The sequence below is a fragment of the Chenopodium quinoa genome, unplaced genomic scaffold (assembly GCF_001683475.1).
Source record: "Chenopodium quinoa cultivar QQ74 unplaced genomic scaffold, ASM168347v1, whole genome shotgun sequence".
Classification (NCBI taxonomy): domain Eukaryota; kingdom Viridiplantae; phylum Streptophyta; class Magnoliopsida; order Caryophyllales; family Amaranthaceae; genus Chenopodium; species Chenopodium quinoa.
Genome location: NW_018745082.1, coordinates 688406 through 711618, shown reverse-complemented (window position 1 = coordinate 711618; position 23213 = coordinate 688406). Strand labels below are relative to the sequence as shown.

Here is a 23213-nt window from a genome sequence, read left to right as displayed (position 1 = left end):
TTATAATTTTTGTGGGCGGCGTTGGGTTGAGGTGGTTTCGGGTTAGTGGTGTTGAGGTGGTTTCGACTGAGCGGCGTTGGGTTGAGGTGGTTTTAGGTGAGTGGCGTTGGGTTGAGGTGGTTTCAGGTGAGCGGTAGTTGATTTATTGGTTAGGGTGAGGAGTTGTGGTGGGTAAAAGTGGTTTGGGTTGGCGGTGGTGGTGGATTAGGTGGTTTCAGGTGAGCGGCGGTGGGTTTTCGTGGTTAGGGTGGGCAGAAGTGGTGGGTAAAGGTGGGTTTGGGTTGTGGTGGTGGTTAAAGGTAGTTTCGGTGGTTGGTGAGGCTGGATGCAAAACACAGCAGTGCGAATTTTCTTTTTTTAAAAAAAAAATTAGCGACGGCTTATGGCGGTCGCTAATTCCAAAAATTGCGACTGCTGACATAACCAGTCGCAATTTTTAATTTTTGCGACCGTTTTCTAAACAGTCGTTGAAAATAATAAAACGATCGCAATAAAGATTTTCTGCGACCACGTGAATAACGACCACCACCTTAAGACCATTGACGGTCGCAATTACTAATTGCGGTCGTTTTTACTATAATATGCGACCGTCAGAGACGGTCGCAATTTGGCCGAATTTTAGTAGTGACATAACCACAACTAACAACAACTAACAGCAACAAACCTAAGCTTACATTAGCACAACTAACCTAAGCTTACATTAGCACAACTAACCTAAGCTTACTTAAGCACAACTAAACCTAAGCTTACTTAAGCACAACAATCCTATGCTTACTTCAGCACAACTAACATCATCCCTAACATCATCAAAACACAACAAATGACAACACCCACAGCTACACACCCAAACCATTTCTTCTTCTGCTGCCCTTCTTTAGAGTACCTCTTCCTGTCACCATTGAGAGCTTTGCACTTTAGCTTCAAGTTGTCATTCTCAATCAGGAGGCACCTTCTTTGTCCAGTAAGATCCTCCACTTTTCTTTGCAGTGAGCTTATCTCACCCTTCATGAGGTTTTTGTCAAGGATCAATTGGTTGATCACATCCCTTTGCCAATCAGTCCCATCATCTACATCCACCCAATCAAAGCTCTTGCAGCCCCTTGTTTCAGTTTTGGGATCATAGAATTTGTAACTCAAAAACTTTTTGCCTGGATTCTCTCTTGTCTATGAAGTTAGCCTAGCCATGGGAATACCTCAGTCACACTTCTTGTATTTTGAGGGTGAGCACCTAACCAAAGCCATAATTCACTGCATATTCACAACATTAAGGATACATTAAATACTATAATTACCCACCAACACTTTCAATTTCATGATTAACACACCCAATTAAAAAGCCCCAATTTAACAATACTCTCAAGAACCCTAATTTATTTTCCAGAAATTAAGTATCAAATTACACCCACTACAATTCAATTAAAGCCAACACACCATTCCTATGTACAAATAAAGTTTCTAATTAATCATATAACTGAAGATTACTGGCCTAAATTGTTCGATTAAACCAAATAACTAACCTTTTCCGCTGCACAATTCTTCCCTATTCAACCCAGCAATCACCAATAAACCACACTCACTGAATTTGCTTTTGATTGTTTGATTGAATTTGTGTTACAATTTGAAGAATTTGTGTATTAATTTGCTCCAATTGATACCAGAACGATTGCAATTAAGGCAAAGCATAAAGAATCGTATTTAAATGGGAAGAAAAACGAAGTAGCCGTTGGAGTGGACCCCACTTCACAGAAACAGTAACAGAATAACGTCGGTGGTAGTTAATCTAACAGTTCATGTGTTTGATTGGTACAAAAAAAAAAAAAAAAAAAAAAATCAAGGGATAGCAAATGTGAAGCAAGGAGCTTTTCCTGATACCAAATGTCAAATTTCCCAAAAAAAAAAATTCAGACCAAATCATTTCTGAATATTCAAATTTTGAAAATGGAACAACACTAATTCAAGTAAACATAGAGAGTGTCACAATCAAGCAAGCTTCAAAGATTAAACTAAGTAAATTACAAGAAAAAGTAGCAGCCCACTTTCTGCCTTTCTCTTTCTCTTCTCTATGATCCCTACAAGTTTACAGCACATGTTTGTTTCCTCATTTGCAGCCCCCCTCTCTCTTAGGCTAATAGGCTTCTCTCAAAATAGACAACTTTTATGTTATCTTCTCTATCTTTTATCTTAATTAAGTTTTTGATTACTTATGTATTAACCCATTAATTAAGAGATTTATATTTTTTTGCTGTAATACTTAATAATTTAATTTTTAATAGTGAGAGAAAATTATGGGTATATTGCAAGATGATGTTGTGATTTTTAAGGCACCAGAGAAAGAAGGAGACCCAACTATAATTACTGTTAATTGCCCTGATAAACTTGGTTTAGGTTGTGATCTTTGCCGCATCCTCCTCTTCTTTGGATTCTGTATTACCAGAGTTGGTGAGTCCTTAAAACCTTAATAAAAATGAAGGGATTTTTTTTTGTTTTTTTTTAATGTTTTATAATCTTTAATATTGTCTTAAGTTGGTTAAATCTTGTGGTTTTTGGATCATATTTAGTAAATTGCTTCATGGGTAATTTATAGCTTGATTTTTATTTTTTTTTTATTTTTTTTTGGGGGGGGGGGGGTGGATTTTGTATTTTTATTTAGGAAAAAAACATTGGGACTTTTTTCAGTTTGTAAGTGTTTTGAAATGTCAAATAAATACATTGCATGTTGGGCATTTCTGATTCAGAAAATGAATATTTCTAATTTCCAATTAAATAGTGCAAATGAATATTTTTTAGGGTTTTTTATTAGAAAATGTTAATTTGTTGTTTTTTTTGGTTGCTAGATCAATCAAAGTTTTATTTTGGGTTTCTAATTAATCTTTATTATTTTTTGATGAAGATTTTGCAACAGATGGGAAATGGTGCTACGTAGTGTTATGGGTGAAGGGGAAACCAACAATAAAGTGGGGTTTGGTGAAGAAGAGATTGGTTGCAGCATGCCCTTCTTGTTTTTCAGCTTCTGGGATTTCTTATTACAGAGCTGAGTTGTTGCAGCCTCCTAAACCTCCTGATGTTTTCTTATTGAAGTTATGCTGCCATGATAGAAGAGGGCTTTTACATGGTACATCTTCATATTTTGCTTCGAGCAATTTTTTTCCGCTTTTATTCTGTTTCTTTGTAACTTTTGTGCTATGTTTGTGTAATTGTGTTGTTGCTAGGTGGATCATGGATAGAGTCATGGGTCCTTAGTTTGTATTATCTACATATGCTTGAGATTTAGAGCAAAAAAAAGCGATGATCACAGCCTTTTAAGATATTTTTGCTCTAACACAATATAGGAGTCCTAATTTTCAATTTGGAGATCAATGGTCCAGTTGGTCAAGTATTTCAGTTTAAGTTGGATTCTTGGTTTCCAACCTTACTTCTTGATTTTGTTGCATTAAAATGCATAGTATGAGCTTTTCCATAAGGCACAATGTCTAATCAATATGGATTCTAGAGGTCATAGGCTTATGAGGTCTTGGCCTAGTGGGAAAGGCCGAAGACTTGTGTACGATAGGTGGTAGGTTTAAATCCCCACTCTCCCATATGTTATTTGTAATGTCCTTGTGGCTCTGATATAGAGATACTTGTTGGGAAGGGAAGTTGTGGTAAATATCATGAAAGCGATTATTATTATTATTATTTTTTGTGTAAATGTGCACATACAGTATAATAGATGTCTACTTAAAAGTGTTAGTTCAATGGTGTTCTCACTATTCTGATGGTAAATTGAATTATTGTTCTGTCGTAAGTGGTGCTATTCTCTGACATTTGTATCTTTTTTGTTTCATGGAAGATGTCACTGAGGTTTTGTGTGAGCTCGAGCTCAATATACTGAGAGTAAAGGTATCCACAACTCCAGATGGGAAAGTGTTGGACCTCTTTGTTATTACAGATACCAGGTTTGGAAGACTTCACTTCATTTTGTGTAATTTTAGTGTGTACTCTGCCTAAATAATCTTACAGGTCATAAATTATCTGCTGTTGTTTTTACTGATTTATTACTCAATAACTACCATTATTCTACTGACATTATTACAACTACCATTTATATAACATATGTTTAAAAGCTAGTGACTATCTTGTTTATCTGTGGAGCTCAAGTAATCAAAGCAAACTTTATTGTAAACAAATGTACAGGGAACTGCTGCATACCAAAAAGAGACAAGAGGATACCAAAGAGCATTTAAGAGAGAATCTTGGAGATGATGTGATGTGTGACATTGAAAAGGTCGGCTTAGAAGTTACTGCCTGCTCACAAGCATCTCCGCTTCTTCCTTCTGCAATCACAGACGACACTTTTAACTCTGACATACCCGATAAATACTGTAATGGAACTGGTCTTTCCAACTGTGCATCCGTCACAATAGATAATACTCTTAGTCCTTCTCACACTCTTGTCCAAATTGCTTGCCAAGATTATAGAGGTCTTCTTTATGACCTGGTGCGTACATTCAAGGATTATAACATCCAGGTAAAACAAATGCTTCTTACTCCTTGTAAATAAATATTGTGAGTTGTGACAACTTAGCTAACTTTTCTCAATTCATATTATATGTTATATAGAGATATTAACATGCCATAATTTTGTTTGAGTATGCAATATTGCTGATATATCTTTTAAATCTAAAATAAAAGATTTAGTGTCTGTTATTTCTTTTAAACAACAGATATAGATCATGTAATGGACTGCAGGGAGTATATAACAAATTGGATTGGAGCTAGAGTAATTTTGAAAATTAGTGATGGATGTATAACAGTATAATTTTTTTTTTGTTAATAGATCTCTTATGGGCGAGGCACCATGAAGCAGAAAAAGAACTGCGAGATTGATTTATTCATCATGCAAGCTGATGGAAAGAAGATAGTTGACCCTAGCAAGCAAAACGCTTTGCGGTCTCGTCTATTAATAGAACTAGCTCGACCACTTAGAGTTACTGTTGTCAGCCGTGGCCCTGATACGGAGTTACTGGTTGCAAATCCAGTGGAGATATCTGGAAGGGGGAGGCCTGGAGTCTTCTATGATGTAACCCTTGCTCTGAAAATGCTGAATTTATGCATCTTCTCGGTACTCGCTTTGATCATATCAATTTCTTGTTCATACATCTGAAGTTTATAGCAAAAGATTATCAACACTTCTGTTTTTACTTCATATACCATATTCAGAACTGACAAGCATTTACTTGCAATTTTCCAGGCTGAGATCGTGAGGCACGTCATTGGACATCGTGAATGTGAAGTATACCGGTTCTTGCTTCAGGAAGGGGACTGCTTATCAGTTTCTAGGAATAACATTGAAGAGAGAGTATGGAACACATTAATGGGCTGGGAATGATGAGTACCATCATCTTTTTGCCTAAAGGCATGCCTCGGAATCTGTACATATACACTAGACAACTGTATTTTACATGTAAAGCATTACCATTACCTACTGAATTCTGACTTGATGTATAGTTCATGTAAGCTTAAGTAGCAGGGAAGAAAAAAGCTACGGATGGATGAAGCCGTGAAGGAGATAGAGACAGAGAGTAGAGACGATTAGGATTAGTCAATTAGCCTCAGAGAAAGTACTTTCATATGTAAAGGTAGGAGAGGGGGGAAGATGTAGTGCCATTGCTCAAGATAGTATGTTTCTTTTTCTTCTCTTTTTTGGATGGAGAGGTGGAAAGGTTCTTGGCCAAAGACATGCATCCTGCTGACTATGATTTGCTTGTATATGGTTTTGTTGTGCATGCAATATATGGGAAAATGATATTTTTACATGCTTGTCTCAAAATTTCTAGTTGTTTTTGTGTACCTAATACCTATGAAGGATTTTTTTTTTTTACCCATTTTATTAGTTTTGTTCATTTAAAATTCTTCTAGCGAGCAAAACTGATAAAATGAACAGAAAAAAAAATCTTTAACGTACACTGAACAAGATAGGTGTTATCATATTGAGGAACTAGTATTTAAGTCCTATCAATTCAGATTTTTATGAGTTTTGATAGTGATATGCTGATGATGCAGATTATGAAGCGCACTTCTGAAACCCCAAAAGGAAAAGAGAAGAGAGAGATTTTCAGTGTGAATGAGGAATCTCCTTTTTAGTTGGCCAAAAAAAAAAGGAAAATTTAACATAAATAGACAAACCTTTGGGCGGTTCTCCCATGTTGGACTAACCTTTAAATTTGCCTATATTAGACACAAGTTTGTATTTTTTCTCCCATATTAAACCAAGATGACTTGTGACTTGAACAACTGGTCATTTTTTTATTTTATTATCTTTTTAAATTAAAAAATTAACAAAATAAAAAAAAAAACAAAAATATAACTAAAACTACCGCAGCCCTCCTTCCCAACCCACTGCCAGCCACTACCCCCTCCATACCCCTGCCGGCGTCTGGCTCCCATTCCACCCCAAGCGCCGATGACCCTACCCCCCTCCTTTTCCTCCTCTTTCCCCCACCCAAAATCGCTGAAACCACCCTAAATCGCTGAAGTTTGATGCGGGTTGATATGTTGGCCGGATTTGTGGCGGTGAGGGTGAAGTGCAGCGTTTGGTGGCTTATTTTGATGAAGTAATAATTGAAGGTAAGAGGTAGGACAGTTGGGCGGTGGTGTTAGGTGGTTGGTGCGGACTGCGGGCTGCTTTGTTTAGGTGCGGGAGCAGGGGATCGGAGTTGCGTGGGTTTTTAGTGTGTTGAGGTGCTGCTTACGGTGGGTTGGTTTGGTGGTTTGGTTGGTAGGTATGGGGATTTCGATGGTTTTGGTTGTTGGTATGGTGGTTTATGTGGTGGCTGTTGCGGGTGGTGTACATAGGTGGTGGTGTAGAGGGTGGAAGTGGTGGTTGTGAAGGTTAAGGTGTAGGTGGCAATAATTCTGGTGGCGTTGAAGGTCACTGACGCCGAAGGAATTGGTTGGCCGCCACTGGTAGGGGAAGGGGCTGGCTGTGGTGGGAAAGGGTGGTTTTGGTTTTTTTTTTTTTTTTTTTTTTTTTTGTTAAAATTATCAAAATTATAAAATTAAAAAAAAATTAAACTGACCAATGATTTAATGACAAGTGGAATTTTACCTGGTATAACAGGTAAGGTAACCTGTTTGGTCTATTTATGGAGAAAAATGTTAAACTTGTGTCTAATATGGGCAGTTTTAATGGTTAGTCTAATATGGGAGAACCGCCTAAAAATTTGTCTGTTTATGTTAAATTTTCCAAAAAAAAAAAAACATTATTATTAAAAAAAATAATAATAATAATTGGGGGTTGGATCTTGTTGACTATAGAAGGTCAATCCTTGAGATCAAGTGTAATTATGCAAAGATTCCAGGGGCACAACTGTAATCTTACTCCCTTAGTTTCTTGACTAATCTACATAAATGCATTTCTTGATTACCAAATCAATGCCTTAAGTCACTACCAACAAAAGTTGTTACAATCGGGATCTTACATGGAAACGGTGAGAAGGAATTACAAAATTGAGAGGAATAGTAACAAAAATGATACAATATGATGATTATATACTAGACTTTACCTATGAGTAGGGGTGAAAGTTCGGTTTTCGGTTTGGTTTATAGGCCAAACCGAAACCGAACCACCCTAATTCGGTTTTTGGTTTTTGGAAACCAAACCGCACCACTTTACTTTTGAAACCAAACCAAACCAAACCAAACCATATAAATTTCGGTTTCAAAAGAAAAAACCGAACCAAACCGAATTTTTTTGGGCCTTGTTTATTTGGACTTTAATCTGCAATTTTTGTGGGCTTAAATCATATAAATATTATATTCATCAACATATGTAGTAGCATAAATGCTTAATGAGATTTAAACAACATTAACAAGTTCTCAAACTTCAAAGTTATAATTCAAAGTTTTAAAAGTTCAACACTTCATCCAAAAAAAAATAAAATTGTTTAACATTACAACTTTAACAATTGTTTAACAGCAGTAGCAACAAGCAGCATAGACCAAGTTCTAAAAGGCAGTAAAAAAATTGTTTAACAGCAGTAGCAACAAGCAGCATCATAACAGCAGGTCAGCAGCAAAAGATGGTCAGCACTCAGCAGCATAGACTAAGGCAGTAGCAGTGATAGAGCAAGGCAGTAGCAAGTCTGGCAAGTGGCAACAGCAAGTCAGCAATGAGAAAAGAGCCACATCAGTCTATTATTTCAAGCACTTCATCAATATCAGCATCACCAACTGCCATATTCTTCAAGTCTATCATAATTCATAACAAAAATAACCAAGTTAAAATATATACACATAATGAAAATAAGTAACTTATGATTAGATGTTCTTATATATTACCCTCTTCAAGAAGCTCAACTTCCTCTAAAAATTCTTCAATACTTGGAAATGGTGAAGCACGTAACCAATTTTGAGCACAAACAAGACCTTCTACAACTCGAGGAGTTAATGAGCTCCTAAACTGATCTAGAACCCTGCCCCCAGTGCTGAATGCACTCTCGGAAGCTACTGTCGAAACAGGGACAGCAAGAACATCACGGGCAATTCTCCCCACAGTAGGAAACCTTGAACAATTGAACTTCCACCAGCTCAAAATGTCAAATTCATCAATATCCTCCGCTGTATCCTCCTCCAAATATTTGTCTAACTCTATTTTTGCATCTCCATCTCTCTCACACTTGTGTTTCTTATACTTACTCTTTAAGACTTCAATCTTTTTATGTTTGGGACTCAATGGAGTTTTGCCATCCTTACTTGAAGACACTTCCTCCCTATTCACATCATTACCAGAAGAAACACGATACTCCTCATACAAAGCATTCAAAGCTACCTTCACATAATCAACTAACTTTGATGCAACAATAGGGTCATAAATTTCAGTTATCATCCACTCAACATAATCAAGCTTATAACGAGGATCAAGGACAACGGCAATAAAAATCAGGAGGTTTATTTTTTCTGGATCACCCCAATACTTTTCATATTTTTCTTTCATTCTACAAGCCATAAGACACATATCCACATCATCACTTGAAACCAAATCTTTTATAAGTACAACAACACTCACCAATTCATGAAAAAACAAATTCAAACTGACATATAAAGAGCCAGAGACATGCAAGGTCAGATCATAAAAGGCTTGTAGAAATTCAGAAAGTCTTCTTACATTATTCCAATCATCAGAATCTGGGCTACCCTTACCATCCCTCTCATTCAAATCAACTACATAGTGAGGGTCTTCCCCAGAATACCTCTCAAAAGCATCTTGAAGCTCAATAGCAGCATTCAACATCAAATAGGTGGAGTTCCACCTAGTAGGCACATCAAGGCACAATCCCTTTTTTGTGTTGATTTTTTCATCTAAGACACATTTTTTAAACCTTTGCAACCTAGCAGGAGATTGTTTGATAAACCTAACAGCATGCCTAACACGTTGAACCGACTCATTAACAGTTTTCAACCCATCAGAAACAACCAAATTGACAATGTGTGCAACACAACGCATGTGAAGGAAACGACCCTTAAGAACCCCAGTTTTCCACCCATTTATTTTCCTTCTCATATACCCAATTGCAGTATCATTTGAGCTAGCATTATCAACTGTTATGCACATGACATTTTCAAGCCCCCAATCAAGCAAACACTTTTCAATTTCTTTGCCAATATCATCACCCTTATGACTAGAAATAGGACAAAAATTCAGAATTCTTTTGTGTAATTTCCAATTATTATCAATAAAGTGGACAGTCAAGCACATGTAATTGATTTGTTGTATAGAGGTCCATGTATCAGTGGTTAAAGAAACTCTTGAATTACACCTTTTTAACACATTTTTCAGCTTTCGTTTTTCAGTTAAATATGTTTCAAAACAATCTTTGGCTACTGTAATTCGAGAAGGAACATTAAATCTAGGCTCTATTACACCACAAAAATGTCTAAAACCTATACCTTCAACAAACTTAAATGGAAGTTCATCAACAATCACCATAAATGACAAAGCTTTTCTAATACTACCAGCATCAAATTTGTGGTATGTCAACCCACTAGTACCACCACTTGGTTCTTTAGCACTTTTAAATGAAAGCAAACTTTGTTTTGAATCTTTAGGGGTGTTAAAGGGATACTTACGACATCGCGAAATATGAGCCCATAACACACTAGTGTCGTTTTTCTTTGCCCCACACTTGTAGCTCATCCCACAATACTTGCAAATTGCCTGCATTCCAGAAGGTAAGTCTTCTTTATCAAAGTGCTCCCAAACTTCAGAGCGTTCTTTCATCCTCTTCCTTTTTGCTCCCTGTTCTTTTTTCTGATTTTGAGAGACTTGGTCAGTCTCATGTTCGGATTGAGGCTGGTACACCACCCACGTTGGTTGTCATTCAATAATTCGTGGTTGAATAACAATCTGTAAGAATACATGCAAACTCATAAATTAAGAATATTGGATCTTTTAAAGGGAATAATAGGTTGGGGCCGTTGTGCATTAGTCATGCAAACTGTTTTCTTGTTTATGAGGCTTGGTGCAAAACTTATTATGATATTATATTAACAATTGTTGTTAGATGAAATTAAGTTAATATTAGGTTTTGTTAGTTTTGTTACATATTTTTGAATTGTAGTTAATTTATTTTAGTAAGAATTACAATGAATTTATAGTCCTATAAAAAAAAAAAGAGACTTACAGTACCAATAATAATAATTATACCCCTTATAAACAAAATCAGTAGTAACTGGCTAACTGCACCAAAGACAATAACAATTTAGCAATAATAATTAGCCCCCTAAGATTCCACCCCACCACCCAAAAACAATCAAATTAAGCACTAGCTGACTAACTGTACCCAAAACAAGTAAAATCAAAATTAACAATAATAACAAAGATCAACAATCTAATAAACACTTATCAAGACAATGATAATGCTATTAATCATGCGAACCCTTGAATTAATAACTAACTAATAATCTGAAACAATCTTCAACAGAGTCCAATCGAATAGAGCTTCAAAATACCAGAAAATTCAGAATGTTTTACTAGACCAAAACCCTAATCAGATTTTTTTACTAGACCAAAACCCAAAATACCCTTGAATAGACCAAAACCCCGAAGCATCAAAATACCAGAAAATTCAGAATGTTTTACTAATTTGTACATAATAGAAAATTCAGAAACAACATCGCAATATGAACATCAAGCATAGATTAAAACCCTAATCAGAATGTTTAACAAATTTGTACATGTAATTTGCAGATTTTCGTAATTAACATTTAACACTAATCATAATTAAAACACTAAAAAAATATGAACATCAAGCATAATCAAAACTTAAAAGCATACCTTTGGACGGTGGACGGTGTCACAGTGAACGCCTGAACGAGTGCCGGTGAACGATGGAGAGTGAGAATTCTGAGAAACACAAAAGAGATGATTGAGAAACTGAGAAAGTGAGGGTGAGAGACTGAGAAATTCACAATGAGGGTAGGGTAAGAGGCGAGGAACTGAGGAAGTTAGGAGAGAGAATCAGAGAATGAGGGTTAGGGTTTTTTTTTCCTTATATACTTAGGGTAAATCTGGGCCTAAATTTCGGTTTTCGGTTTTTTTCGGTTTTCCATTTCCTCAAACCGAAACCAAACCGAAAACCGAAATATTTTTTTTTTAAAAAACCGAACCGAACCACTTCAAAAAAAAAAACCGAACCATATTTCTTATTCGGTTCGGTTTTCGGTTCGGTTCGGTTTTAACCCGAATTTGTTTCACCCCTACCTATGAGAGGTAAAATGATTTTACAATTATTAAACACTTCCATAGTTCGACAAAAATATGAAAATCTATAAAAGCGGCATAACCACAATTATCATCATCAACATGATTGAAGCTCTGATTGTGTACACAAATCGATTATAATGGTCTGTTCTCATACGTTGAAATTCAGTTCAGTTCAGTTCAGCTCCTAATTTCCTTCTCTTATAAAATATTCATTTCAGTTCAGTTCAGTTCAGCTGAGTTCAGTCAATAAGAACAGACCCTAAGTGAGCCTTAACTTATTTATAAGCAATCTTGAATGGTTTTCTCCTGATTTCACTTAGGGTCTTTTCTGATAAACTGAATTGAGCTTAACTAAACTAAACTAAACTAATTGGAGTTAAAATGAGCTGAACTGAACTTGACTAAACTAATTGGAGCTGAACTAAATTGTTTATGAGAAAAGTTTATGAAAAAATGAACTAAACTAATTAGAGCTGAAATGAAGTAAACTGAAATTAAGCTGAATAGAATAGAACTTTAGACTACAATTTTACATGAGATCTAGATCATTAAGTAAAGTTGGGTAGGAATCATACGATCTAGATAATGATTTTAACAACGTTTCTATCACTACCGAAAATTGTGACCACACATGTGTCATAAACATTGGGACTCATTACTCCTATGAATGTCATGACTTGTAAATCAGGAAAGAGAAAGTGTACGTATACTCCAAATTGGATTCCAATAATCAATGAGAAGTTATTCAAAGCATGGAGGGAGAGGAGGCTTATTAAAATGTTGGATTTGTGAGTATCATACTTGTTAATACACGTGACATGCACGGATACCCATACATATTTTATATACCAATTACCAACACACCCACCACTCACGTGGAAAGAGGAAATGATTCCAAAAAATCTTTAGGATTAGATCCTATTTAGAAGTCAAACGTAAGTCAAGGTGTGATAGTACAATTTTATTGCTTTCAGATCCTAATTCTTACCTACCCACCCTTAATTCAAGGAGGATAGACGGTGAGGGTCATATTCTTACCATGTGAAAGTTGACCAAAAAAAGAAAAAATATGTAAAAGACAAATGGCTAGAAGAGCAAAGCACCGTTGGCAAAGAAGAGAGAGATAAGTGTATTAGTAAGAGGATTTATTCTCATAACTCAATTTGGCTTAATAGACTAGACACTTTAAGGGTGAGGTAAAGAAACTCTATTCTTAAAATTATTTCTAATAGAGATTGAACCTAGCATTACATATTATGGTTTAGAAAAAGATTTTTTTTTTTTTTTTTTTTTTTTTTTTTTTTGACAAAGACTACTATTAATGAAAAGATTTTATTCATTATAAAGATATAGGTCATAAAGGGGTGAGAATGTGAGATGAAAGCGGGACGAGAGATGACCTTAGCCATCCTTACTTTCAGTTCCACACCGCCCCCAAGTGTGTTATACAACTTTGTATGCATTTCTTGAAGGATGAAAGAATCAAATATACTCTCTCTGTCTTTATTATTTTGCCCAGTTGTAAATAATGAGGTCAAACTTAAAAAACTTTGAACAATTATCATTAATCGATAAGAGGTAATAGACATGTGAGACCTTGTTAAGTTCGTCTCATTGTACATTTTATAAATATCAAGTTTTATAATTTTTATGCGTGTAGAAATAAAGTTATTTACGTTGCAAGGCGCATTTTGGAGACCATACAAACTCTAATGGGCCAAAAAAAAAAAAAAAAAAAAAAAAAAAAAAAAAAAAAAAAAAAGACAGAGGGGAGTAAAGAATATGGTCTAAGCTCGGGTAAAATTGAGCACCAAGTCACCAATTGACGGCGCCTAAACATTGATACTTGCCCATAAAGTAATTGGGTCATTACGACATCATATCACACTTGTGTTCTAGAGGGACAGTTAGATTGTTGAATATAAGCACACACACAGCTGCTTAATGTGCCATTTGAAGAAGCTCCAAAAAATTGATCTATGCCCGTCAAAAGAAATCAAACTGATCTATGTGCAACTCATCTATTCTTACATTCTACTAAACATTTATATCGTTGAAGTCTCCCAGTAAATACTCCAACAGGTCTACTAATAAGGTCTACATATTATTGATCCCAAACACAAAAAAGGGTCTCAGCTTCTAGGGTTATAAAAGAGCAATCTGAGTAAAAAAGACCTCAGGATTGTTTTGGACCCGAAAGGAAAGCTCTATAACTGCTGCTTCTCAGCAACGATATTCCTAAACTCAAAATATTCATGGCACCACTGAATGCAACGAACCAAGCTTTTCAATCAAATGCTTAACAGGTCGGCCAAAATAAGAAACAGAACAAGCAGCTGCCTGTCCCCTGCAACTACCATTCTAAACTCCACAAATCTTATGCTGCCTTTCATCCCCAGAAAAAGCCTAAGGGTCACTCTCCAACTCAGAACCAGTGACGTCATAGATAGCTGCTACTCTTACCTTTCTCTGACGCAAGAACATTCAAATTCATAACCTCGCATCAATCCTCCTCATGTCACATTGAGAGCAGTATTTACTTCTAGTCTGTCTCAATTCCCAGATCTTATCAGTGGCCATTTCCTCCGTGACATTAGAAAATTAGCAAAAAATAAGGCCAGTATGCAAATTCGCCACTGATGAGCAACTAGCCGAATAATGAGGGTAATCAAGGCCAAAAAGGTGAAAAACAAACTACCAGAGAGGATTTCATCAGCTCGGCTGCACAAAAGCTTCACGTATATACTCGTTGAAAAACGAATAAAGCAAAAGCCTGCCAAAACCTCTGCCTCCACTCTGATTGGCAGCAGCAATGACAATACTGAACCACAGCCATCACCTTCAGAAAATGTTGTTTGTAGCAATTATGAGCTAATACTTCGCCACCATATAACATAACCAGAACAGGAATAGTTGCAACTTCAAATTCAAAAGACAGCCACTCATGCATACTATAGAAACAGCAATTCAAAGAAGAAACAAAACAGTCTCAACTATCTCAGACACTCCTGATGCAGAATATCCAGTCATGGGAAGAAATACTACATTAATTGTGTTTTACCAGTCAATGCTGACAGCTAGAAGTGTTGGAAGTACACTCAACCGCTTCCATTTGTTGCATCTTTGCTATCAAATGCTGCTGAATTATCCAAAAACGTCGAAAAAAAACTCTGCAGAACACACAGCTAATCTAGGCAGAATATGAACAGATGCAAGCCAAGCATAGGAAATGATATCCAACATTTCTGCAGCTACTTAGGAAACAAAGCTCTAAACTGAGTAGTTCAGATAAATAACAGTTTGCACAGCATTTGAGCAAAACCAACAATGATATCAACGTCGGCTGTTTCTCCGAGGAGCATCATAAGGGTGAGCCCGGTCTCTAAAGCTTCCTTTGTCATAGCGAGTTGGTCCACCAGCAGCATACCTATCACCACCTCTAACACCTCCATCCCTTTCATAATCCCTATCCCGACCATATCCATTTTGGGGATATCGATCCATATATCTATCGCTTCCAAAACGATCACCAGCAGGCGGGTACCTTTCAGTGCTGTAGCGATCACGGGACCCATACCCATCTCTGTTCTCTAGACGATCTCTACTGTCATAGCGCCCCCCAGCAGCACGATCATAATAACGATCATAATCACGATCTCCCTGCAGACCGGATCTACCAAATTCAGATTGTGAAGAATACCTTCCGCCACCACCACCACTCGACGGGCAATCCCTAGCCCAGTGCCCTGCACGACCACACTTAAAGCACTCGTCAGATCGATCCCCTAGTCTATCTCCTCCTCTGTAGCTCTCCCTAACACCTGATCTACGATCACCACCATAAGCATCATAGGGATCTTCAGCTCCCAATCGTGGCTCTGCTTTGTTCACTGAGATAACCCGGCCATCCAACTCTCTACCATGCATACCCCTTATAGCATCTTCCATGGCTCTGCGGTCAGCATATGTTATGAATCCAAATCCACGAGGACGGCCAGTCTCCCTGTCCACCATCACCTAAAATGACAATGTATTTATCATATTACGAACAAATACAAAATGGTTATTGTAGTTAACCTAAGGATTTTCTAGAAAATAACACCACAAAAAACCTAAAATTCGATTATAACACCACCAACAAAAAAAAAAAAAAAAAAAAAAAAAAAAAAAAAAAAAATCAATTTGATTTCTCCACCTTGTCACAGATTTTTGGATGGAATCCGTTAGTGGGGCCATAACTGACACGTGTCCTATTGGTCAAAAAGAGTTTATTAAAAAAAAAAAAAAAAAAACCCCAAACCCAAACCCAGCACCACCACCGGCACCACCTTTCCCCAGCCGCACCAACAACCTAACCCAAGCCGCCGGCACATCCAGCCCCCACCAAAATCACTGAAACCAACCCTTACTCTCTTCCCCCTCCCCGAAAACCACCCCAGCCTAGCGTCATATCTCCAACCACAAATTTGCACCAAGCAACCTCGCAACCACCACTGCATAAAACCAATTCCCACCCCTTTGAACCACCGCAAATATCGATTCGCACCGAGCGAGTGAATTGTGATTGGTATTTGCGGTGGATCGAAGGTGATGGGGTTCGAATTGGTTGTGATTGTGGTTGGTGTTTGGGGTGGTTCGAAGGTGGTGGGTTTCAATTGGGCGGTTGGGGTTTTGTAAGTTGTTGTTGCTAAGGGATGTGGTGATTTGCAGTGGGTAGGTGGTGATTTGCAGTGGGTTTTGGTGGGACAGGAGTACCAGCGGCGGCGGCGGCGGTGGGGGACAGGTGATACTGGTGGTGGGGTTTGGCTGGGTTAGGCTATCAAGGGTTTCTTTTTCTTTTTTCTTTTTTTTATTAATTTTTTTAAACCATACGTGTCTATTGTGGACCCCACTAACGGATTTCATCCAAAAATCCGTTAAGTGGTGGTGAAATCAATTTTTTGGGGTTTTTTTGTGGTGTTATAATAAAAGTTTTTTATTTTGTGGTGTTATAATCAAATTTTGTGTTATTTTGTGGTGTTATTTTCTAAAAAATCCTTAAACCTAAATATTTATAATAAAGTGGAAACAAGGGCAAAACTTAGGTTTGACAACATCTTGAGAGCATTGCTAATTTAATTATAAAGTCATCAATAAGATTAAAGCATGGGACACATAAAAATGACTATGCATAAACATTATAATAAAACAAAAAAAAAAAAAGGGTATTTTTAATTCTTATACCTTGTATAACAGAAGGCAAAAAATTTGTAAAGCTAAAAGTCATAAAGCTTGTATCATATGTCCATGAAGTGATGGACAAAGGTCACAAGACAAGCACAAAATCTACAACCCCCAAAATCAAACAGAGACTAGAACCACCCAATTTTCTTGGATCTCTCCACATAACCCATTCACACTTACATTTATGCCTACTAAACAAGTCAAGAGTCAAAATATAATACATCTTTTTAACATCCATATAGTGCGTTTTTCTGCATTAGTCATCTTCATAAATTTAACATCAATATAGTGCATCTTTCTATCAAATAAAAGTATATTAGCAAAAATAAAAGGGAAAATTGCCCGGAATAATCCCACCTTTAGGGCGTCCGCTAAAAATAATCTCACCTATAGATTTTTTTCAAATAATCCGACCTTTATACCCAATCTACTCTAAATGGTCCCAAGTGACTTATAACCGTTGAGTTGGTTTTTTTCTTTTAAGTCTTATTTACACATGTTACTACTGATTAACATTAATTAATTATTTTAAAAATAATTTAACAACCACCACCAGTCCCAACCATCTCTACGCCACCACCATCGGTCCATCATCGCCGCTCATAGACCTGCGCCTGTCGCTACTCCTCCCCCTACCCCCGTCCGACGTCTTTAAACCACTACACCCATTCCCATTGGCCGAAATTGATGGTGAAGGTTGGGAAGGGGATTGTGTTGAAATTGACGGGGGAGGGGACTGGGTCGAAATTGATGGAGGAGGGGAAGGGGATTGGGTCGAAATCGACAGAGGAGGGGAAAAGGAGGGGGCCAGAAAAGGGATATGGGAAGGAGAGGAGGCCGCCAGGCCGAAAAACGTGGTGGGGGAAGGGACGCTTTCTGGGATTTCGTGGGGGAGGGAGGAAAGTTGGTGGTTCAGGGAGGGGGATGATTTTCTCTTTAAAAAAAATATCTTTTTGTTAAAAATTAATTTTGTTTTTTATTTTTATTTTTTGACCAATCACATGTCGCCACGTGTCAAGTAACTTGTTATAACAAGCTACATGACAGGTTGGGACCATTTAGAGCGGATTGGGTATAAAAGTCGATTATTTTAAAATAACCCAAAGGTGGGATTATTTTTAGCGGACGCCTAAAGGTGGGATAATTCCGGACAATTTTTCCAAAATATAATTGTCAGCATCTAATCTAATCTAATCTAATGAAATTTAGGCACACGACAGAAGATAAGATTGCCTCTAATGCACTCAAAGTGCTTGAGCATTAAAATTACAGTCACTTTAATTTCTTTATGAAACAAGAACTCAAAATTTGCATGACTGGAAGATTTAGTGACAGTTTATAGCACGTTTATAGACATATAAAAGTTCAGAGAATGTATTCTAAACTATTCCTATAATATCAGGTCAATAATTGCACTTTCTCTTACCTCTACAAGCATCTTATTTTCTAGAACTAGTAATATACTGAAAAGGAAAGGAAAAAAATTCATACCACCCTGATTTGACATAATTAAATATATAGCGTAGCTCATATTGTAATAAATAAGATAAAACAAAAATTCTTCAAAATAGTTGAGCCATACTTAATCGGGGGATTTTTGTTCAAAAAAAAAGGGAGGGTGACAACCATGACAGCTCAACTTATTAAATGGGCTACAATTTTCAAAAAGTGAAGTTTTAAATTTTATTTTTTTACATATGCCCTTTGTACTCCCAAATCTCTCAGAATGAAGGTTAAAAAACACACACACATTTCTTGACATGCTCAATCACTTTATTTTTTGAATGATTCCATAAGTATTGAAAAATGAATTTATTTGTCATGCATAAGTTCATAGTAGAAACAATTATTTTTAAAGGGAAAATATAAATACTTTTATGGTGGGAAACAAATTTTGCACCAGGCGCACACGAGCGCGCGCGCACACACACACGCACACACACGCAGAAATGTGTGTTATGTGACAAAAGAAAAAAAGCATGGTTCTCTGTTTATTTTTTTAAGTCCCACTTGGTTCTATTTTATAACACCCATTTGATGAATGATGAAGCACTGATAGCCAATGGTTCAATATCTTAACGTGTAAAAAGGGGTATACTAGACACATAATAATAAAAAAGCCAAGATATGCAAATGTCAAAGTAATAGTTTGATGTCTAAGAGAAGAGTCACCAATGTAGAGGTTTATTCTGCATTGGTTCACATATATTTACAAATAAATGAGAACATAACTCATTGACAACCCAGCCTGTACAACCTAAAACTCAAAAAAGTCAAAAGTAAAATCAAACAGCAAGTCCAAATATACAGTACGAATAACAAACTATCTAATGAAGGGACCGCAATCCATTGATATATCATGCTACATATATCCAAAGATTTCAGATTTAAATGTAGCCCATTCAAGATGATCAAAGACAAGTTAAGATATATTTCAAATCAAATCCCACATTACTGTCAAAGCATAATTCGCTAGTTACATGAGCATCAGGTTCACACATTACCATAAATCACATCTTACGGATTTAAAAATAATGAAGGGGTGTTTTATAATTTGAAACATACTGATTGTCGCTTTACCAACCCACTTGGTTCCTTTATATCATACCTTAAGGATTTAAAGATAATGAATGGGTGTTTAAACAGAACTAATTGTCACTTAACCAAACCATCTTTTTCCTTTTCTTTGAAAACCATATAGAAGTATCTATGAGATTAATATCATAAACCATTTATAAAATAAAATTATCACTTGACAGTTCTGTATAAAAATATAAGGCAACAAAGACATGAAATCTTAGATAGCATTAGGAGAAAAGAGTCACAAACTCACAACTATAACGATAAGTAAATGACCTGTAACATATATCTAATATTCTTGTCTACAAACAAGCATAACATACTCTATGCACAGTAAAATTAACCCCACAAATGCTCTATTATTTTCATCTTAAAAAGGGGTAAATTAAAATGAAGATTACCATGTTGAATTCAAAATTAAAGATAGGTAGAGGGTTTTCACGTAAAAAGAACAAAGGTTGGTTCCCATTCATTTTCTCACAAGCCAAAAGTTACTTATTGGAACCAGCAAAATTCTTGTACAAACTACAAAGTATAGGAAATAATTCAGTCATAAGATCATAGTATAATACGTAAAAAGAACAAAGTATAGTATAGGAACTGAACCAATACCAAAAGTTACTTATTGGAACCAGCAAAATTCTTGTACAAACTACAAAGTATCAGGAAATAATTCAGTCATAAGATCATAGTTCGGTTCAACAATCTAATTTCATTGTACTAAAACTATGTTACTCGGACTCTTTCATTTACCTCACGTGTCCGTGTCGACACGACTCGTGTCGGACACCGACACAGACACTTGGACACTTCATTTTTAACTAAAAACACAAAAAAATTTCAAGAAAATGGGCGAGTCCGATACTTGGACACCCGTGTCTAATTGGACACTTCATCCGAGTCCAAGTAACATAGTACTAAAACATAACAAAAGGCAAATGACTTAACAAATTCTACATATACATGAACAATTGGACCCTTCTACATCAACTGGTCACCCTGCTTTTATAGTATCTATCTATGTTATGCTTCAACTTCTATATGCAACTTAAATCACAAATTAGCATTTTTGGAGCTATTATATTCTCATTCAGAAGATAAACTAATAAATATCAGTAAATTTCAATTAATATTAGACATACATCTAATGCAGTGCATCAGTTACTTGTACTTACAAATAAGCCCAAACGAAAATACCAATGCATTTACCTACATAAACTAAACGAAAAGCCTACTTTCCAAAATTAAATCAACCAAAATCAGAACATAGTCTCCCTCATATCCAAGTATTCTCACATAGACCTTAGCTTGTACCAATGAAAATCTTTCCAACAGCTTGTACAAAGTTTTAAAATTTGAAAACTATTTCTATTAAGTACGTCCAAAGTGGATTTTTTTTTGCGGTTCGGACAAACGAAACTTAACAACAGTTGAATTTCAATCACTACTCCACCAACCCAAGTGATAGAAGGATTATCCTCACCAATTTGACATAAATTTGTGTAATCAACCAACCAACAATATGCCTAAAACTCCTTTGTCAAAAAAAAAAAAAAAAAAAAAAAAGGCTAAAACTCGTGTTCGAGTCTCATAAGTCATAACCCGATACTAATCTAAAGTTTCTAGCCCAAATAAGTTCATACATCCACTAATTTACAATTAACAACCACAATATGCTGAACATAATGAACAATGAAACAATAATTGAGGTTAACAAATAATAAAAAATCGCAATTGCAAGGCGAAATTGCTGATAAACAATTACAATCAAACAATTTATAAAAAAAAAAAATAAAAAAAAAAAAAAAAAAAGCGAGTTCTTAGCAATTACCAAACAATCAAGGATTTTGCCATAACGAATAAATGCATCTTCTAAGTGCCTTTGCGATGTATTCCAACCTAAGCCTCCAATAAAAATACGATAACCATCTCTTGCAGCCATTTTTTTCAATTTCCTACAAAATTTCAACCGAAAAAATAGGGATTAAGAAGAAAATGACAGAGAAAGAGGTGTAATTCGTACAGTTTGAGAAATTAGAGGTTAATTTGGGGAAAAAATTGGTGAAATTGAGAGGGTTTTACAAACCCTAATAGAGTGGTTAAGCAGAGTAAGGAAGTTCACCAACTACGAACTTACCAGTTACCACAGTTAAGCCAGTTGCCAGTATGTAGTATGCTGCCCGCAACTTCGGTTCGATTGCCCTTTAATTTATTCCACCGTTCCTTTTTTTTGGGGTAAATATAAGTTAATCTCTAACATTCACAAAATTTGTTTATCACATGACAATTTTGTAAATAAATCAACAACTTTTTTCATAAAAGTGGGTCATACAGTAATAATGACTGGATAAAGTTGTTGATTTATTTACCAAAATGTCATGTGATAAACAAATTTTGTTTATCCCAAAGATTAATTGGGGCTTCCTTTTTTTGGGAGTCAATAGTGATTTCCAAAGATATGGTAAGAGAACATTTCTATGAATTACAAAAGGTTTGTGCTTTCTAAAAAAAAAAGAGAAAAAAACTTTTATAAATATTTATATATATATATATATATATATATATATATATATATATATATATATAGGGGGAGGCTCTCGTGAGAATTTTTCTTATGTGAGAATTTTTCTTATGTGAGAACACTCTTTATGTTCTAAATTTTTACTTGTATGTTCTAAATTTTAAATCTGATGTTTTAAACTTTTCCTTAGGTGTTCTAAATTAAATCAAATGTTCTAATTTAGTATTCACATGTTCTAAACCATAAATTAGTTAAGTTTAATATCATAAATTTTAAATAACTTGTTCCAAAATTTTAACTTATATGTTCTAAATTTTAAAATGTGTGTTCTAAGATTTTTAATTATATGTTCCAGATTTTAAAGCGTATGTTCTATATTTTTACTTGTATGTTCTAAATTTTTTACTCACACTTTCTATATTCTATATTTGTTTGTTCTAAATTTTTATTCACATGTTCATAATCTTAAATCAAATGTTCTAAATTTTACTCATATGTTTAAAATTTCATAAAGCAGATTTTATAAATTTTTAATCACTTGTTCTAATTCTTAAATCAAATGTTCTAAACATATTACTCACTTAGATGTTCTAAATTATTACTCAGATGTTCTAAATTTTAATTTCAGACGCATGTTCTAAATTTTTACTTGTATGTTCTAAACTTTTACTCACATGTTCTAAATTTAAAATCAGTTCTCATATAAGTATTGTTTAGGGTAATTTTACCCCGCCACGTGGTCCAACCAGAGGACGACACGTGTCAGCTTCAGGTTGGCCCAAAGTGGACCAATCTCCGCCTGACACGTGTCACTCCAGAAATTAAGGGAAAAAGGCGGCCTTCAGGCCCAAATCCCGAGAAAGCCGCAAAGCGGCGCAGCCCACCAATGATTAGGGTTTAGTGACCTAATCAGGGGCACAAATCCCAAAGACCCTATAAATAGGGAGATGTCCCTCTTTTTGAGGGAACGTTTTACCATTTACTACATACAGTCTCTGTGATAGAGACATCTGAGCTTGGAATCCGAGCAGATACCCACCTAAATTTCCGCACTTTTTCTCTCCCTTCAAGTTACTAACTTGTTCGTCGGAGGCGGAGCACCAACCAACCGGTGTCTCCGTTTGTTTTGCAGGTACAGCTCACGCC

At 35.8% G+C, this 23213-nt stretch overlaps 2 protein-coding genes across 3 annotated transcripts; one reads left to right on the top strand and one right to left on the bottom strand.

Moving 5' to 3' along the window:
* Window positions 1-1962: 1962 nt before the first annotated feature.
* On the top strand, window positions 1963-5795 carry LOC110709909 (ACT domain-containing protein ACR10-like). Its single transcript, XM_021888171.1, has 6 exons — window positions 1963-2439; window positions 2891-3112; window positions 3830-3935; window positions 4174-4507; window positions 4817-5101; window positions 5231-5795. Exons 1-6 carry the CDS (start codon window positions 2286-2288, stop codon window positions 5366-5368), a joined length of 1239 nt encoding a protein of 412 aa, XP_021743863.1. The 5' UTR covers window positions 1963-2285; the 3' UTR covers window positions 5369-5795.
* Window positions 5796-13721: 7926 nt separating this feature from the next.
* On the bottom strand, window positions 13722-21763 carry LOC110709908 (glycine-rich RNA-binding protein RZ1C-like). 2 transcript variants are annotated; one of them, XM_021888169.1, is made up of 3 exons: window positions 21684-21763; window positions 21378-21501; window positions 13722-15760 (listed from the first exon to the last, which is right to left on the bottom strand). In XM_021888169.1, exons 2-3 carry the CDS (start codon window positions 21486-21488, stop codon window positions 15077-15079), a joined length of 795 nt encoding a protein of 264 aa, XP_021743861.1. In that variant the 5' UTR covers window positions 21489-21501; window positions 21684-21763; the 3' UTR covers window positions 13722-15076. The 2 variants fall into 2 exon arrangements, with proteins under 2 accessions (XP_021743861.1, XP_021743862.1); XM_021888170.1 differs by having other exon boundaries at window positions 21633-21688.
* Between the last annotated feature and the right edge of the window lie 1450 nt (window positions 21764-23213).